Here is a 17462-nt window from a genome sequence, read left to right on the forward strand (position 1 = left end):
GATGTGTCGAGCTTCCGCTCAGTATCCGAAACCACAGATCTTCCATCTCTTCGTTTACTGGCTTGAATTTGCTCAAATGGATGGAACACAACTTGTTTAGGGCCACACATTCAATTGTCAGATGTTTTGGTGACTCTGCAAAGAGTTTGCAGTGCCGACAGGCTTCTTCAGTATCTGGTTTCATTTTTCTCGTCACCTGCATGTGGTTAGTTTTCAGAAGATTTAATCTGAGTCTGAGAAATTTATCTCTGTGATATCTCGATGGAAATTGACACAGATAGTTTGGCATATTGTCCACTTTATTCTTTGTTGGCCCAAGATCCAATGCTGTCGGCATTGTTTCGAGTTTGTTCACGTTGTCTATCCATAACCATTCTTTCAATTTTGTTCTCGCGATCTGTGGCCGATTCATCAAAGTTTCCGTTGAGATATTTGCACTGTGCAAGATGGCTTTCACTTTCTCAGACCATCTTAAGAGCAGCCCCTTGTGTTGATGTGTTCCTTCTGATTTTAAGATTTTATAAGCTGGTGCAGGGTTCGACATCTCCATCTTTCGTAGCAGTGACAAGGATTTCCATAGAACTGTTGCGTACAGGCTTTCTAGTGCCAATTCGTGGCGTATTATGGTCATTGAGAGGTATTTTGGCAATCTCAGGACTTGGCGCCAGAATAAGCCTTCTAAAGTGGGCCATATCTTTAGATCTAAGTTCCAGCCTGCTTCTACCCCAAAAGTTATTGTGGGTACCACTTTTTGGGTGTAAAACGTACGTAGCGGTACTACTGAAAGTTTTCCGTATAAAGTATGTATTCTTGCTCCTTGTAGGGCGAGCATTCGGGTCCGTTGGAATAGATCATAAACCCAGCTCCACTCACAAATCGAGATGTTCATCATTATTCCTAAATATCGAATTTCCCTGACTTCTTCAAGGATTTTATTATCAATTCGCCATTTGAAGTTTTTTTTTTTAGCGACTCGATCACTGCCAAACCTCATGATTTTTGTTTTTTTCACATTGATTGATAAATCATTATCAATCATGTAGGATTCAAGCTTTGACAAAAGCCGTGGTAGTCCTATCTGGGTCTTATCAACCAGTACTAAGTCATCTGCATATATCACATAACTTATTGGATGTCCATTGATTTTTGGGGGGAAACAGTTGACACTTGCCAATGCAATAGAGATGTCAGCAATATAGAGTTTGAATAAGATGGCAGCAAGTGGACATCCCTGTTTTACTCCTCTGGTGGTAGTAATAGGTTTAGACAGGTCTCCACTTGTGTTTAGTCTTACTCTAATTGTTGTATTGGAATGTAGTGCCTTTATCGGTTGAAGCAAGGCGTTTGGGCAGTTTCGCTTTTCCAACTTCTCCCATAGTTTGATTCGATTAATTGAATCGAACGCTTGCTGTAAGTCGATGAATGCCATGAATAATTGATCTTTCTTATTTAGGGCATCAAGTTTTAACAGATTTACCAGAACAAGGTTGTTCTCTACTCCCACGCCCTTTGTGAAACCAGTTTGTCTGATATCAGGTAGGTTGACTTCATTGGCCCATGCATATAGCTTTTTTTGTAAGAAAGTCGCCAGCACTTTGCCAATAGTGTCCAGGAGGGCAATCGGTCGATAGTTGGCGGGATCGTCACGACTGCCCTTCTTATATACTGGTACTATTATTGCCTCAGTCCATGAGCTCGGTACCAGTTTACTTTCGGCTATCGCCACGAAAAGTTTGCCAATGAATTTGGACCAGGCATGGCTATGTTCATTTAACATTGTGTTGCTGATTCCGTCTGGCCCAGCAGCTCTTGAGGTCTTTAATTTTGATATGGCCATTAGAATATTTTCTCTAGACTCAATTATGTCCCAATCTGTGTTGTTATTTTCACTCTCTTCAAGGTGTGGTGTCTCTTTTCCTGTAAAGACACTTTGAAAGTGCGTTATCCAGTCACTTTCGGACACTCCATTAGACATTAGGGCGTCCTGATTAACCGTGCCTTTATTCAGGATTTTCCACATTTCCCTTGAATTATTTTTTTTGATCAAGGCCAACATTTCTTCGCCACGCTCTTGATCTCTCTGATAAGAGAAAGATTTAACCAATTTCAATATTGTTGTTTTCTCTGTTTTATTTGGCACAGAACATTCGCTCCATGCTGTTTTTTTAATTTGGTTATGTCTTTCCTGAGTTGTTTTTTTTGATTTATCAAAGTATGGCTCCAATTATGTTTATGATCTTTGTTATTTTGGGATGCTTTCCCAGCAAAGCCTGTATTCGGGCTAGGTAACAACGGTATGTAGTTTAAAGGGTCGCCGTTTTCATAGTTTGTCGCTTGTATTTCGTTGGACAGTTTGATAATTTGGTATTCTTTTATCCTTAGTCGATTTCGCCCGTGATTTACTTCAAGTGCTTTACTGTTGGTCCTACATTTCTTTTTACGTTTCAACAACCAGGACATTACTAATGGGTAATGATCACTGTTGGTTGTAGGTATAATTTGGAGATTGGTGATAGTTGCAAACACATTTCTAGAAATCCAGAAATAATCTAAGGTCTTTTTATATCCCATGTTCTCCCAGGTGAAATTTGGTGGTATATCACCTCTCACTTGACCATTTGCCATCATGCAGTCACGGGCTTCCAGTTTTTTTCTCCATTGCGTTCTGTTTTTATTTCCATGACATTCATCTAACGAATCAATTTAGCGCTGCTACAAGCAAATTTAAAACCAGTGGAAAAAAGCCACCTAAGTTTGAAAATCCTAAAAGAGGGAGAAAAGGTCTAGGTATCACAATGTAATTTAGTGGACAGCTACAAGCAAATTGAAACAATGCAGTTTGGTGGAGCAACTACAAGCAAATTTAAAACCAGTGGAAAAAACCACCTAAGTTTGAAAATCCTAAAAAAGGGAGAAAAGGCCTAGGTATCACAATGCAGTACTAATACAGGTGGTTAATGCAGGTAGAACTGCAGAGTAGCCGCAAGTGAGTGGAGGGAGGGGTGAGCAGGAAGTTAGAAAGGAGGTGGCTGGCGTGCTATCCTTGCGTGGCTGTCTGCGTGCTATCCTTCGTCTTGGTGAGCTTTACGTCAGTTGTAGCATAAAAGAGCTCCTTCCCATTGAACGGAAGGTCCAGCACCTTATCCTGCACTTCTTTTGAAAATTTAGTTGCATGCAGCCACGCCTGCCATGAGGTATCAACCCCCAGCATAAGGCCCCGAGCCGAGGTGTCTACGTGATGAGCTGCAGCCTCCAGGAGATCCTGGGCCAAGACCCTGGCGTCGGAAAGGCCTCCTCTAAAGTCTTCCAGCTTATCGACTGGAATAAACTCCTCAAAATCCGACAGACCTTTCTACATCCGCATGCTAGCTCCCGCTAAAATCAATTCAGCATTGGCCTGCCTGAGCTGCAAGGCCGAGTTGGCGAAGATTTTCCTCCCAAGGGAGTCCAGGAGCTTGTCCTCCTTTCCCAGCACCTGAGTAGCCGTCGTGGAAGAGGATGCTGCAGGTCTGCACTGAAAAGTGGCCGTAGCCACCACCGTGGAGGAGGGGGGCAGACAAGAGGACAGGGCCACCTCTTCCGAAGAATGCAGCCTGTATCTAGTGTCAATTTTCTTATTGACAAAAAGTCCGGAGTGTGGCTTCTCCCAGACTCTGCGGACCTCGGCCAGAACCTCTTTCTGCAAGAACAGGCCGGTACGCTCCAAAGGAGACAGGGTGAACGCCCCAGAAAGCATGCCCTCCTGCGGAGCGGGTGCCTCTGGCACCGGAACATCTAAGAAGTTCATCATGTCCAGTACCCGGTCATGAAAAGCTCTGATAGAGCGGGGAGGTCCTTGCTCTCCTGATCGCCTTGCGCGTCATCCGACAGATCAGGGTCTTGCTGAACCGTGTCGGGCGCTGCCTTGTCCACAGGGCACAATGGGGGCAAAGGCGGAAGAGACGGAGGAGGCACCGTGGGCAAGGGAGGTGCCGGCAAAACCACCGGAGGGACAGGTGGAGCCGGAGGCGCAGGAGGGCATATCTCCCTAAAAAGCCCTTTGAAATACTCCCTCGTGGGGTCGGTACGCATAAGCGTTTGGAATTTACCGAAAAAGGCTTCCTCCGGGGATTGTTTCGGAACCTGAGGAGGCCTCTCATGAGGTGGACAAATCCAGGGATGTAACGGGGACGGGTGCCACACAGGCCCCTCCATCGCCATTACCACGTAAATCAACGGTGCCGATCCTGCAGGCAGCGAAACATTGTGCGGAAAAGGCATCCGAGCGTTCCAGTCATAAACTGGCCGATAAGGATGGGCACAAGGAACTCTATGTTCACCCAAGGAGCCAAGCCCTACACCTGAGGCCGATGGCGTAGTTGTAGGAGTAGCACCCAAAATGGCCGCCGCAGTCGTGGCGGGAACGGGCGCCATTTTGTCCTCATCTGAGGGGAACTGCGGCACGTGAGGAAGTGAGGCAGGGGTCCCCGTCGATGGATCAGGGGTCTTATCTTTAGCCTTAACATAAGGGACCTCGGCAGAGACGGTACTGTGAGGCCTGGAATGTTTTTGTGACATACCAACCGCCAAATTAGCCTTCGAAGGAAGGACCTCGGCACTGCCGGTAAAAGAAGAACTTTGCTTCTTTGCCCCCTCAACAGGTCTGGTGACGCCGCATGAGCGGGAACGGTGAGGAACAGCTTTCACCGACAAGTCCTTACCAGGCCTCTCAGAACTGTTGGTAGCTTTAGCCTCTGAACGAGAGATCTCGGACCCAGGTCCGGTAACAGCCTTATCTGCACGGGCCTCGAACATCCGTTCGGTAACAGCAAGCCCACTCAAGGCTTCGGGGTGCACCCTGGTCTTATTTTTGAAGGAAGCTGACAGAACGGCCTCAGAGCAAGCTGCGGTACCCCACGACTCAGTAGAACTGGGTCTACAAACAGTCCCCACAGGAGAGGCCTCGGAGAAAACTCCGGTAGAATTATTAGGCCCAACGGGCACCTCAGGGCAAACCCCGGTGGCAGAGCGATCAACGCCCCTCCCGGTCCGAGATGAACCCGGAAAGGTATCCCCCGGCCGGGGTGCTCTGAAAAGTGAAGAACTTACCGGGTGTTTCTTCTTCTCGTCGATGAACGCCTGAAAATGCGAAGGAGGAGTTCGTCGGAACACCTCCTCCCACTGCTCCAACCGACGTTGAAGTGCCCGGACCGAAAGGGATTCGCAGTAAAAACAGGAGTCCCAACAGTGATCCGGACCCAAGCACTCTAAACAAAGAGGATGGGGATCCGCCCTCACGAAACGACGGTGACAAGATGAACAATCTGGAAAATCTAGCTTGAACGACATAGAAAGACCAGTACATGATCGCTAGAGAGCAAAAGAGGGAAGAAACTCTTTCGAGGATGCAAGTGCGTCCAGTCCCGAACGAGCGGAGAAAAGGACTGGTGGGCGATGCGTGGGGCGGAGCCAAGGTGGGCGGGGTTAGGGCCACGTGCCGGGCCCCGCGCAGAAAGAGAGGAAGGACACATTTTTGAAAAACAATTTTTGGATGCTTTTTACAAAGTGCTCCGGTCTCGTCCCACAAAACCGAGAGATGTCCCATAAGTATGGAGGAAAGGGGACGGGATGTAGGAGTATATGGAATTGAATGGCTCCTCCCTAACACCTAGGTACACACACGCTCCACTGCCCACTCTACCTGAGACCTCAGTGATCTGCTCCCCACCGCCCCCCCCCCTGGTTACCTTTAGATCCCTTGCTGACAATTACCCACCCTCGCCCTCCCCCATTAGCTCCCTGCTTCCATTTTTATCTCTGCACACCTCACTTGTCTTCCCACTATGATTGCAAAGCATTCCGTTGCTTCCCGAAGCTAGGTCGGCACTAAAAAAAACAATAATAATAATAAAGGGCGATAGCTCAGGGGCAACCCATTTGTCTTGGAAGTGAGACAACGCGCGCAGCACAGGTCCGGTTAGATTCCCGATCTCCCGCTTAGAAACCAATCTCTGGTATTAAGCGTGTTATAAAAGAACAATTATAATTATAATAATAACATTGATTTACAGCTGAAAGCCCATTGGAGAAAGGAAACAATAGCCTTTCAGGGCACCAAAGTTGAGAGAAAAGGAAGAGGTGATTAATCTGAGAATGATCGTCGCAGTGAACACGTTCCTCCAAAACCTGAATCTTCACAGTATTTCTGGTGAGTAAACTTCCTAAACTTTTTTGATGTTGGGGTTTTAGAATGGAAAATTGTTTTCTCAAGCCGTGTGGGAGAGAGCAAGCCCCTTCAGGAACCTCCAGTGGTTTTCTATGTTCTTCTGCAGGGAGTGCAAGACAAGCAGGTCATTTCAGCACGTTTTTATTTGAAAGCCTTACAGGGGAAGACATAATGCTGCAGAGCAGAGGAATGTTTTCTCTTTTAAGAAAGCACTGCAGGGAAGGGTAATAGCCCGCGGAGAACGGTTGCATTATGTCTTTATTTGCAAGGTAGGACAGGGCAGTATGTTTACCTGAAGCACTGGGACCCAATCTGTGATAGTGGAAAGACTACTGTCTCCTATTCCTGGTGTATAGAACTGGCCTGAATTAGCCTACCTTCTCTTAAGTTTAAATCATGGGCATGGCAGACAGGTTTGGGGGAAGGGCCATTCTCATATAAGTTGGAACCATGAATTGGAGAGCTACTTTTAATACAGAAAACGGGATAAGCAGAGCGTAGATCCTTAGCCAGGGCTAATGTAGCTGACAATTGATTCACCAACACGGACTCGGGAGTCCCTAACGTCTGTCACATCCTGCAAAAGTTGTTCTTAGACGTGGGGCAGGTTGGTGCTCAGAGCCGAATCCACAGCAGTCCACGTTCTGCCCTACAATGCCATGTGCAGTGTGGGAAATGTGGCCAATAGGAGATATCTGTGAAGTGTGAGATAAAGGTCATTTTAAAACATCCAATCCCGTGGGCTTAACTGGTTGCTGCAATGAGTGAATATTAAAGGACCTTAACAGAGAGGGAGCTCAAAGATACTAAGCCAGCAGAGAGAGAGCGAGACTGATAAGCCGGTTGTGAGGTGGGGAAAATTGGTAACCTTTTCTGTGATGTACTGGCTGAATGGTTTGTGGCAGGACTGTTGGCAAAGGGATTGGGTAAAATAGCTGGTAAATGTATTCAATTGTTCAAGACTGATTTTCTCTTTGTCTCTGAGGGTGATGGTTTCCCCTTATCCATTATCTCATTCTGTTGGATTGAGGTTTCCATAGGTGGGTGTTGTCTGATGCAGGATGACCTGCCTTTGCCTGCATGCATGGAATGATTCCCCAGATGGTGTGTCGCTCTGTGTGAGCTCGCCTTCATTAAAGGTCTGCACCAGATAACAGATATATTTGTTTGGCTGCTTCAGGGTGAGTGCTGCTTTCTTTGTGATATTAGTTTAGTGTTCTATCTCTTTGCATGATTACTGCCTCTGGAAGTTATGTTGCATGGTCCTTGTTATTTTAATTTATTTGATGTATTGGGTATTTATAATGTGCCTATACAGCCAAATGGGGTTTCAAGGCGCATCAAGACAAGGGAGGGGGAGGTACAGGGGAGAAAACAAAACGTTCCTACTAGGTATTGAGACATTCGGATCGTGCAAGAGCCGTAACAAGAGTGCAGGTGACGGGGGAGGAGGAGAGGTGAATGTTGGGGGGAGAACAGGGAAGAAGACGACCAATAACGTTCCTACTAGGTCATGAGACAATTCGGAGCGTGCAAGTGCAGTAACAGAAAGGAGGGGCAGGAGGGGAAGTGAAGGTAGGTATGAACAGGGAAGAACACACTAACATTCCTACTAGGTTATGCGACAATTCGGAGCGTGCAAGTGCAATAACAGAGAAGAGGGGAGAGGGGGGAGGAGGGGAACTGTAAATTGGGATGAACAGGGAAGAAGACAAACAATAAAGTTCCTACTAGGTCGTAAGACAATTCGGGGCGTGCAAGTACAGTAACAGAGAAGAGGGGAGAGGGGGAGGAGGGGAAATGTAAGTTGGGATGAACAGGGAAGAAGACAAAATTCCTACTAGGTCGTGAGACAATTCGGAGCGTGCAAGTGCAGTAACAGAGAAGAGGGGTGAGGGGGGAGGAGGGGAAGTGTAGGCTAGGATGAACCGGGAAGCAAACAGTAGCGTTCCTACTAGGTCATGAGACAATTCGGAGAGTGCAAGTGCAGTAACAGAGAAGAGGGGAGAAGGGGGAGGAGGGGAAGCGTAGTTTGGGATGAACAGGGAAGCAGACAAACAGTAGTTTTCGTACTAGGTCAGGAGCATGCAAGTGCAGTAACAGAAATGAGAGGAGAAGGGGAGGAGGAGAAGTGCAGTATGGGGAGGAAGAGTAATGCTCAGTTGGGAGGGAGGAGAAGGGTACAATTAAGGGTATACCGTCATTTCATCAATGGACTTTTCATCGGAGGGTTTTTTGCTGCGTTTTTTTTTTAAAAAAAAAACATTGCATTTTTTTGGGGTAAAAATGATATAAATTTGCTGTGGGTGTAAGGGAATATTAAAATAATTAAAGGGATGGGGGATTTAGGGGGTAACCCCCCCAAATAAAAATATGTTTTTTTCCCAAAAAAATCTGCGGCAAAAAACCCTGCGATGAAAAGTCCGGCGATGAAATCACGTTGAACCCAATTAAGTGCAAGTGAACAGGATCACTTGCACTTTTGAGGAGAGGGTGCACAAGGGAGTGCTTGAGGAGAAGCGGGAAAGAGCCAGTGGCAAGGAGTGATCGCAGAATCCGCCAAGGCTGGAGCAACGGAGGCAATGATGTCCTTGAAGTTCTGGAGGAGCAGGGGAACACCTGTTGGGATGAGTCTCTCACAGAGCCAGGCCTTCCAGACACCTCACTGGGAGAAGAGGGAGAGAAAGAGGAGAGAAGGAGGGAAGGGAGGAGGGGGCCAAGTGAGGCCGGAGAGCGGGTGAGGGGGAAGCACGAAGCAACTTCAACACAACACAATGCATCCATCTAGATTCAAGTGTCCAGGATAAAAGGACAATCCTGGGTTTCAACAGACAGCAGGGAAGGCAAAAACACCTAGATGCGAGTTTCCTGGAAGAGGGAAAAAAGCCTAGGATTCAAAATAGAGCAGGGAAAGCAAAAACCCCTAGATGCAAGTTTCCTGGAAGAGGGAAAAAGGCCTAGGTTTCAAAGTACAGCAGGGAAGGCAAAAACACCTAGATACGAGTTTCCTGAAAGAGGGCAAAAAAGCCTAGGCTTCAACATACATCAGGGAAAAAGCTAATTGTATTTTGTGGGAGGGAGAGAAGCACTGTCCATTTTTCTAAACCTGCTGCCATTTACTCTGAATCACCTGGGGTAACGTTACTAACATTTCGTACATCTTTAGAAATACTTTGTAACTTAGATTTACCTTTGTGTGTTTAAAAGTATTTTTTGACATTTTTGCAACGAGCAAGCACTTGTATTTTGTCTTCCTGCTGCATTTATTTTTGAACTACAGGCTCTGGGAACTACAACTCCCAAGAGCACTTGCCGCCTACTTTTGGATACGTCAGGCGCTTTCAGCGCCGGCGCTTTCAGGGGCAAGCCGGTCTGCGCCGGTCCCGCCGGCCTCCTTTATCTATCCCTAAGGCACTCGTGGCCCAGGAGAAAGCTAATTGTATTTTGTGGGAGGGAGAGAAGCACTGTCCATTTTTCTAAACCTGCTGCCATTTACTCTGAATCACCTGGGGTAAAGTTACTAACATTTCGTACAGCTTTAGAAATACTTTGTAACTTAGATTTACCTTTGTGTGTTTAAAAGTATTTTTTGCCATTTCTGCTGCCCGTCTCCCCATTGACCGGTGTAACATCCTCACAGGTAATCATGGGGTTGCTCCCCCTCGACAAGCTCGCGCTAGATCTCAGTAAGCTTGCGCGCATTAACCTGCTCCAAAAAGCGGTAGAAACTGCCCTTAACCGAGTCAGTCAGGACTCAAAGGAAAAAGCAGCCATCAAAAGGCCCCCCAAGAAAGAAAAATTGACCCTTCCCCCCCGGAACAGTCCCGAGTTTCACCCCTCAAATAAGCTAGACCTAAAAATATGCTTGCTTAACACGCGTTCTCTCAATAAACATGCACAATGTGTTCATGACAGGATTGTCAATTAACAAATAGACATCTTCTGCATAACTGAAACCTGGCTCAAGGACCCTATCGGCCCCACCTGCGACATCGCAGTCCCGGAAGGCTACACCATCTTCTACTCAAACAGAGAAGAAGGCGAGGGGGGTGGTGTAGCAGTCATCGCAAGAGACTCTATACATATGTTTCCCAGCAGCATAGCATGTACAGGCTGTGCAATACTGCACCTCAAACACACCCCTACGGCTAACAGTAGTTTAAACTTGATTGTCCTATAGAGGCCCCCAGCGTCCACCCCAGAATTCAACGACGAAATAACGCATCAACTCAATATGCTTAAAGGACCCAACACAGCCACACTAGTCATGGGCGACTTTAACCGCTGGTATGGCGATACAAAAGACAAAGAAGCTAGTAAACTTCAAAGATCCCTAAACAACATTGACTTTGAGATCAACAACCAAGAGCCCACAATGGACAACGGCCATCTTCTTGACTGGGTTGTCTCTAACAATCTCGAAACCCGAGAGTTTAAGACTGAACCCTGCATTTGGTCAGACCATCATAGCATATCCTTCCACATCACCCTGCCTCTTCCCAAACCCAAAACCCCTAACTGCCCGACCCTCTCGACACACTGTAACTACAAAAACATTGATAGGAACCACCTCATACAATGCCTAGCTGAGGTGGATAAAAACCAAACCGAGAATGACCCCTGCGAAACAACGTTAGCAAATCTACTTAGTCACCTCGAGAAACTCACGGACCAAATTGCCCCCCTCCAAACTAAATCAACTAGACCCACCCGAAAAAACCCACAATGGTTCTCCAAAGAACTTGCAGAACAAAAGAAGGACAAACGAAACAGAGAAAATGTCTGGCTAAAAAATCCTTCATCAGCCAATAAAGCCCGCTGGAAGGAAAGCGAAATAAAATATAAACATATGATAACCGAGGCCAAAAAAAACTTCTATATCGAACAGATTTCTACAGCCACCAATTCCACCAGCAAACTATTCAATATCCTTAAATCCATAGAAAAACCCAAAGCCATTACCCCTCCTTTCCTACCCTCTCAAGAAGAATGCGATGCCACCCAGATCGCCTTCTTCAACAAAATTTCAAAAGCCAGGGACGCCATCATAAATTCCCTGACCAACAAAAAAACGACAGTTACTCTACCAGCTGAGACTGCAACAGCAGGTATTGGAACTTTCAAGTTCACAGAGATCAACAACAGCGAAATGATCAAAGTACTGGCGACCATGAAACCCACGACCTTTGCAGAGAATATCATTCAACCTAAGATAATATTGGACAACATAGACATTTTCGCCCCCATCCTGACAAAGATCATTAATGCCTCTTTTAGAGACCAGGAAGTCCCTAATGCCATCAAAAAAGTCACAGTAACCCCTCTGGTAAAAAAAAACAATCTCGACCAACGCGATCCGAATAATCTCAGACCCATAACAAACTGCAATTTCATCCTCAAAATCATGGATAAGATCGCCACCATGCAGCTCCAGGCACACGTAGAGGAATCTAATTCCCTCCACCCACAGCAGTCTGATTTTCGCCCCGCACACAGTACCGAGACGGCCATTAAAGATCTGCAGACCAAAATGCTCGGTATTATTGACAAGGGTAAGACAGGCCTCCTCGTTCTACTCGACCTCAGTGCCGCATTTGATCTCCTCGACCATAACCTACTCCAGAATGCGCTAAAAAAGACCACCAACTGCTCTGATGAAGCCATCAGATGGATAATGTCCTTTCTAAAAAACAGAATATCCAGAGTGCACTGGGGGGACAAGTTCTCCCTCGAAAAAGAAATCCTCTGTGGAGTTCCCCAAGGGGCCAGTATGTCACCCCTACTGTTTAATCTTTACTTAAAGTACCTATGCCTTGTTCTCGACCACATAAACACCTATTTCACTAACTATGCTGACGACACGCAGCTTGTATTCGAACTAAGTGGCAATTATCAGAAAGATAGCGAGCAATTTACCACGATATACAACCACGTGGAGCAATGGATGGACTCCAATTGGATATGCCTAAACGGAAAAAAAACGGAACTCATGATTTTCGGCTCATCCTCTGCTCATGCTAAACTACCCCCATCCTACACATCCTTCCACATTAAAGATACTCCCATTCCGGTCCTAAGCAAAGTTAAAACCCTAGGTATGCTGCTAGAAGCATCGTTGGGTGCGGACGCCCAAGTGCAGTTCATCAAAAAAAACAGTGTCTACCACCTCCGTCTAATAAAAGCCATCAGACCTTTCATATCCGAGGAAAATTGTGCGACCATAGCAAGAGACACCATCTTGTCGCGCCTTCACTATGGCAACGCTCTAGTCCTGGGTGCCTCCAAGCAATGCCTACAAAGCTACCAAATTGTACAGAACAACGCGGTAAGAATTGTCAAGCTCAAAACTAAAACAGAGCACATCAGCAACTCCAGAAGGGAGCTTCATTGGCTGAAAATCGAAGATAGGGTGCATTTCAAAACCTTAACCATCGTTCACAGATGCATCTACGGAAAGGCACCAACCTACTTAAAAACTAGGATCAAACCATACGTTCCTAATAGAACACTGAGATCATCCCAACTTGTTAAAATTGCTACGTCACCTCACAAACTCAAAAGTGGCTTAGGTAGAGCCTTTCCAACCCTTGCAGCCAACCTTTGGAACAACCTACCAGACCACCTTAGAGTGGAAACCAACTAATCGCGTTTTCGCAAACAGGTAAAAACCCATATCTTCAAATAAATGGCCATCACGGCATATACCTCAGTTAGCTTAATTCTATGTGACTGTCCCGTCTGCTCTGTCTAATCACTATCTGTTCCATCCGTTCTCGTGTCCTTGTTTCTGCGCCCCGAGGCTCGCGAGCTACCGGCGCAATATAAATATTAAATAATATATATTAATATTAAAAACACCTAGATGCAAGTTTCCTGGAGGAGGGCCTAAGTGCCAGAGATGGACATCATTCAATGTGGGCAACGTGCAGCAGAGATAAAGCATTGGTAAAATGGAGTAATAAGAGAGGTGGGACAGTTTAATAGGGAGCAGTAATGGCTGGTCCCCCTGCCTGCACCTTTCTTACTTTGCCAGTCGCTGCTGGTTGATGGCTGTGCTGCATGCTCCACTGGCGAACACAGGTAAACACACTTTGGAGCTGCTACTGCAGGAGCTGCCCTTCAACGAGGGGGCTGCACGGGCAGTGGGGTCTGCCCAATGGGCTGTACTTATGAGGAGTTCGGTGGCCAATGGGGGCAGGGGAGAGGACTAAGGGGAAAGAAAGCACACCCCTGGGAAAGCAGGCAGAAGGGTGAGAAAGAACGCAGGACAAGAAAAGAGAAAAAGCACAGAGAAAAAAAAGGCTGAAAAGGAGGGGTAGGGGGACAAAAGGGGACCGGCACTCCTCTTGCCTGCACTATGGATGGAAATAGAGTGCAGGGGGGCCAGTGGAGGAACAAAAACATTTGCATAGTAAGGTCAGCAGCCAATGGGGGTAGGGCAGAGGGCTAAAGGGAGAGAATGCACACAACTAGGAAAGCGGGCACAAGAGGGGGAGAAAGAACGCAGGAGTGCGGACAAGAAAAAAGACTGAAAAGGAGTGGTAGAGGGACACACAAGGATTTGGATCACACATGCAGGGGTCCAAGTGGTGACATAAGTGGTTTGGAGCCCGGGTTGGAGATTCCATGCCAATTCTGCCTCCAAGAAACCTGGTGCGCTCAGAGGCAGTCTTGCTGTAAGTCACTCTTCTTATGTTTGTAGAGTCAGATTTGATTTTAGTAATTTTCATATGTTGGTTATCGTTTGTGCTCATTTGTGAAGTTGTCTGATACTCTTGCCACCATGATCTTCAATCAAGGATGTCTAAATGTGTAAACATAATACATGTCTGAAATGTAGTCTTTGGGTTTAGTAATATATTTATGGAATATGTATGTGTTCCTTTCCACACAAATCAACCTTGAATTATCTACACTGTGACAGTAGCCATCGTTACCATCCTGGGAGAGGTGCAAACATATCAGAGAGCCAAGAATTTCTCCTTTAATGGCCAGTAAAAGGCCATGATCTGGTTGAATAATAACCAGAAAGAATGGCCCTCCATGAAGTGTATTAATGCTTAAATCTATTCAACATATCAACAGAATTTGCATAGAGAAGCTGGCCTGCTTCATTGCTTACACCAACCCAGCAGGAGGTGAGTCTTATCCTGGCTGGCGTCAGCTATGGAGGGGGGGGTGAAACCTAGGCAGCAGTTATGTGAAAGGACCCCCTGCATGTGTGCTGACATTCTCTTCCCCCTCCTTTTACATTTTCTAATATGGTTTCCAACCTTGTTGCCCTCTCTGGATGCCTCATTGTGCCATCCTCCTCCCTTTCTGCCCCACTCCACATTCCGTCCTCAATGTGATCCAACATATTCCTCTCTTCTCTGTGCCCTTCATTATGCGCATCTTCTAGTCCATTGCCTTTGTTTATCTTCCTCCTCCCTAGCATCCACCTTCTATTCACCATGCCCCCGCTTGTTGCCCACTGAATCTCTTTCTTTAGGCTGGAACAAGACAGAGCTGCGCTTACGGCCAACCTTGTCTTACCAGAGCTCCTTTCATCTGAAGGTCCAACCGAACCCCCTAGTTCAGCTTAGCCCAGCAGACTCCAAGATCTTTTCCTGAGCCCAGGGAACTCTCAACCAAAAACAGGCTTCATGAGACACCTGCACTTTGACCTTGGAGAAGTAGCCCAAGACTCACATCCTGTTACAAGCTACCTAAATTGGTATATATGTCTTTCTGTTAAGGTAAGTATTGTGACAACTTGCATTACTTTCAGAGAAGGGGTTCTTTATGAATCACGATCACAGGCAGATATAAAAGTATGAGGTCATCCTCCTATTCCCAATATGCTCTTCGCTTTTATATAAATCCCCAGGATTGGGTTCCTTGAAGAGATAGGGTGTTTTGGTACCAGGGCTGGGGCTCTGCCCTTCAGCCCCACTCTTCCTTATCTATGTCTTAGCTCTCGCACTATATGAAATGTCGTCAGGCCAAGTACGATAGTTAATTTCACATCCTTACTGTTCATGGCCTGTAAGAATGTGGTTGTATTTTCCCTTGTTCCCTCCCTTGCCTTGAAGAGCTTTGAAACACATTGTGTATAGGCGCTATATAAATAAACGATCATATCATATCATATCTTATAACCCCTCTTAACCCGGACCCTGAGTGATTGGTTTCCATTTCTAGAATTTCTGCCCATGCTCTGCGTGAATGCAGTGTGCGCTGTGCATAAGGGGCAGAGCTGTGGATGTCCTGTGATGAGCATCACTGTGCATAGGACCAGAGCTTGCAAAGTCATCCCTGGCCTTCTAAGGATAGGGTAGGATAAGTATGTGCATGTGTACTTACATTGCAATGAGTATAAAACACAGTGAGGAGGAGTGCAGAAAAACCTGAAAGACAAAATAAACCTTACGATTAATATAGTACAAATGAAAATATTCATGTTTTAAACTTCAATAACACTTTAACATTCGCCAAATATAATGTTATTGAATGTTTCTGTATTTCTAAAAACCTCATGCTGCACATTCCTTACATTCAAGGCTCAGTAGAATGTGTAGTGGCCCAGTGCAATGGCATGCATTTGGGAGGAATGCATTTGGAGTCACAAAACCGACGACACCCGAACTCCTGAGTGGAAGAGTCACATGTTCAAGAAGCCTAAATTGGAAGCCTTAGACATGTTCTTACATCTTGTTCTCACCATTGCATGCACCCTTCACTGAGGAAAACATTGGCAATAATGATTTCCCTGTTTAACGTAGCACTCCATGCACAATTGCTCTCATAAATAAGTGTGTTACTATTAGGTGACATTATTATGCATAGTTATGTTATTTAATGCATTGCCTTTGGAAGAATAGAGGGCTGAGTTGGCTCTGACAGGGTCTATCCTTGGGAAGGGCAGGTTGCACACACATCTCTGAGGCCATTGCTTAACTCACAGAGTTATCTGACCAACTAACAAGAGGAACGAGGGGATTGTTGAAAGTGATGCTGACCTTAGCAAGGGGCATGCCAGCTGGAGCTCCTTCAGAAGAAATAAATACACAGTTGCAAGCACGCAGGTAATGCAGGGCACTACGGTCGTCTTTTAGCCATACACGTGTGAACGGAGGCCATGGTTTCTATGTCAAAATGTCTCCCCCAAAAATGTCTCCAGCAAAGGATTTAATAAAAAAATATCACCTTCAAAAACGTTGCCATGGCAACAGTATCTCCTCTGAGCATCCTGTCTGCAGGCAAACCTGTTGTTATCATAGCCAATGGGCACTTCCCACATATTCTGGGAATGGGTTCATATTGTATCCTACCCACAGTTCTATCAAATGGAGGGTTTAGTCTTGATGGTGTTTTTTCTCCCAAATTTGGTTTGGGGGTATTTTTCTCTCTGGCTACATTATTACATTTGCAATATATTCACTAGCGTCATTATTGTGTGGACATCTGGTGTTGGCAATACTTTTCCAGCAACATTTTCACTGGATACAGAGATTAACTGCATTCAGGTCTGTGACTGCCCCTGTGGTCTCTGGTATTCAGGAGACACTGGAAGTGCCACTAACTGAAGGTCTCTGGGGCGGACATTAGAGGTGTGGGCCGTTCCTTAATGGTGAAGTGAGGCAAGGCAATGGACCCAGAGCACAGAACCCCTAAGGCTAAACATAGTATATATTGGAAGAAAGAAAGCCGGTTGATGTAGATGAAGTCAACCAATATAGGAAAAACAAGGGAAACCTCTCCTGCTTCAGATAGAAAGGGAATGTTTTACGTTTATGCTTTAGAGTAAAATATACTGTTGGAGCCGTACGTGGGTTTAATAAGTCTTTACTGGGTTCAAGGTTCAGGTAAGTACATGAGGGCAATTAAGTAAATAACATAGGCAGGGAGAGACATCCACCGGCCCCCTCTTCCATTCAGTGCCAGGTCCCAACTCATTTCCTTAGAACCTTCATGCAGTGGAACACTCATGCAAGGTCCTGTCCAAACTTTCCACAACACACTCAGTACATACTCAGAGAATGGACAGGGGCAGATCAAAACCTAACACATCTTCCCCCTATATAACCAGACAACAACAGGATAAAACACAGGGAGAAGATGCGACATTGCTCTGAACACAAAAATTTGATACTGACCACAGCGGTCAGGTCCGACAAAACCTCTTCAATACAACTCTGACTTACCAAGCTACAGCTCAGAGCAATATTTGCTATCCTCACTTTACCTTACTCTAGCTCAAAGCAGCTAAACACCA

At 45.9% G+C, this 17462-nt stretch overlaps 1 protein-coding gene across 1 annotated transcript in view; it reads right to left on the reverse strand.

Moving 5' to 3' along the window:
- Window positions 1-17462, reverse strand: part of LOC138527633 (galectin-8-like) — a 159125-nt gene that overhangs the window by 130594 nt on the left and 11069 nt on the right. The window contains exon 2 of the mRNA XM_069638971.1: window positions 15551-15594. Within this exon, the coding sequence (XP_069495072.1) occupies window positions 15551-15552 (2 nt within the window). The 5' untranslated portion in view covers window positions 15553-15594. The remainder of the gene's footprint in view (window positions 1-15550; window positions 15595-17462) is intronic.

The sequence above is a fragment of the Ambystoma mexicanum genome, chromosome 14, assembly GCF_040938575.1.
Source record: "Ambystoma mexicanum isolate Mex_15411 chromosome 14, UKY_AmexF1_1, whole genome shotgun sequence".
Taxonomy (NCBI): domain Eukaryota; kingdom Metazoa; phylum Chordata; class Amphibia; order Caudata; family Ambystomatidae; genus Ambystoma; species Ambystoma mexicanum.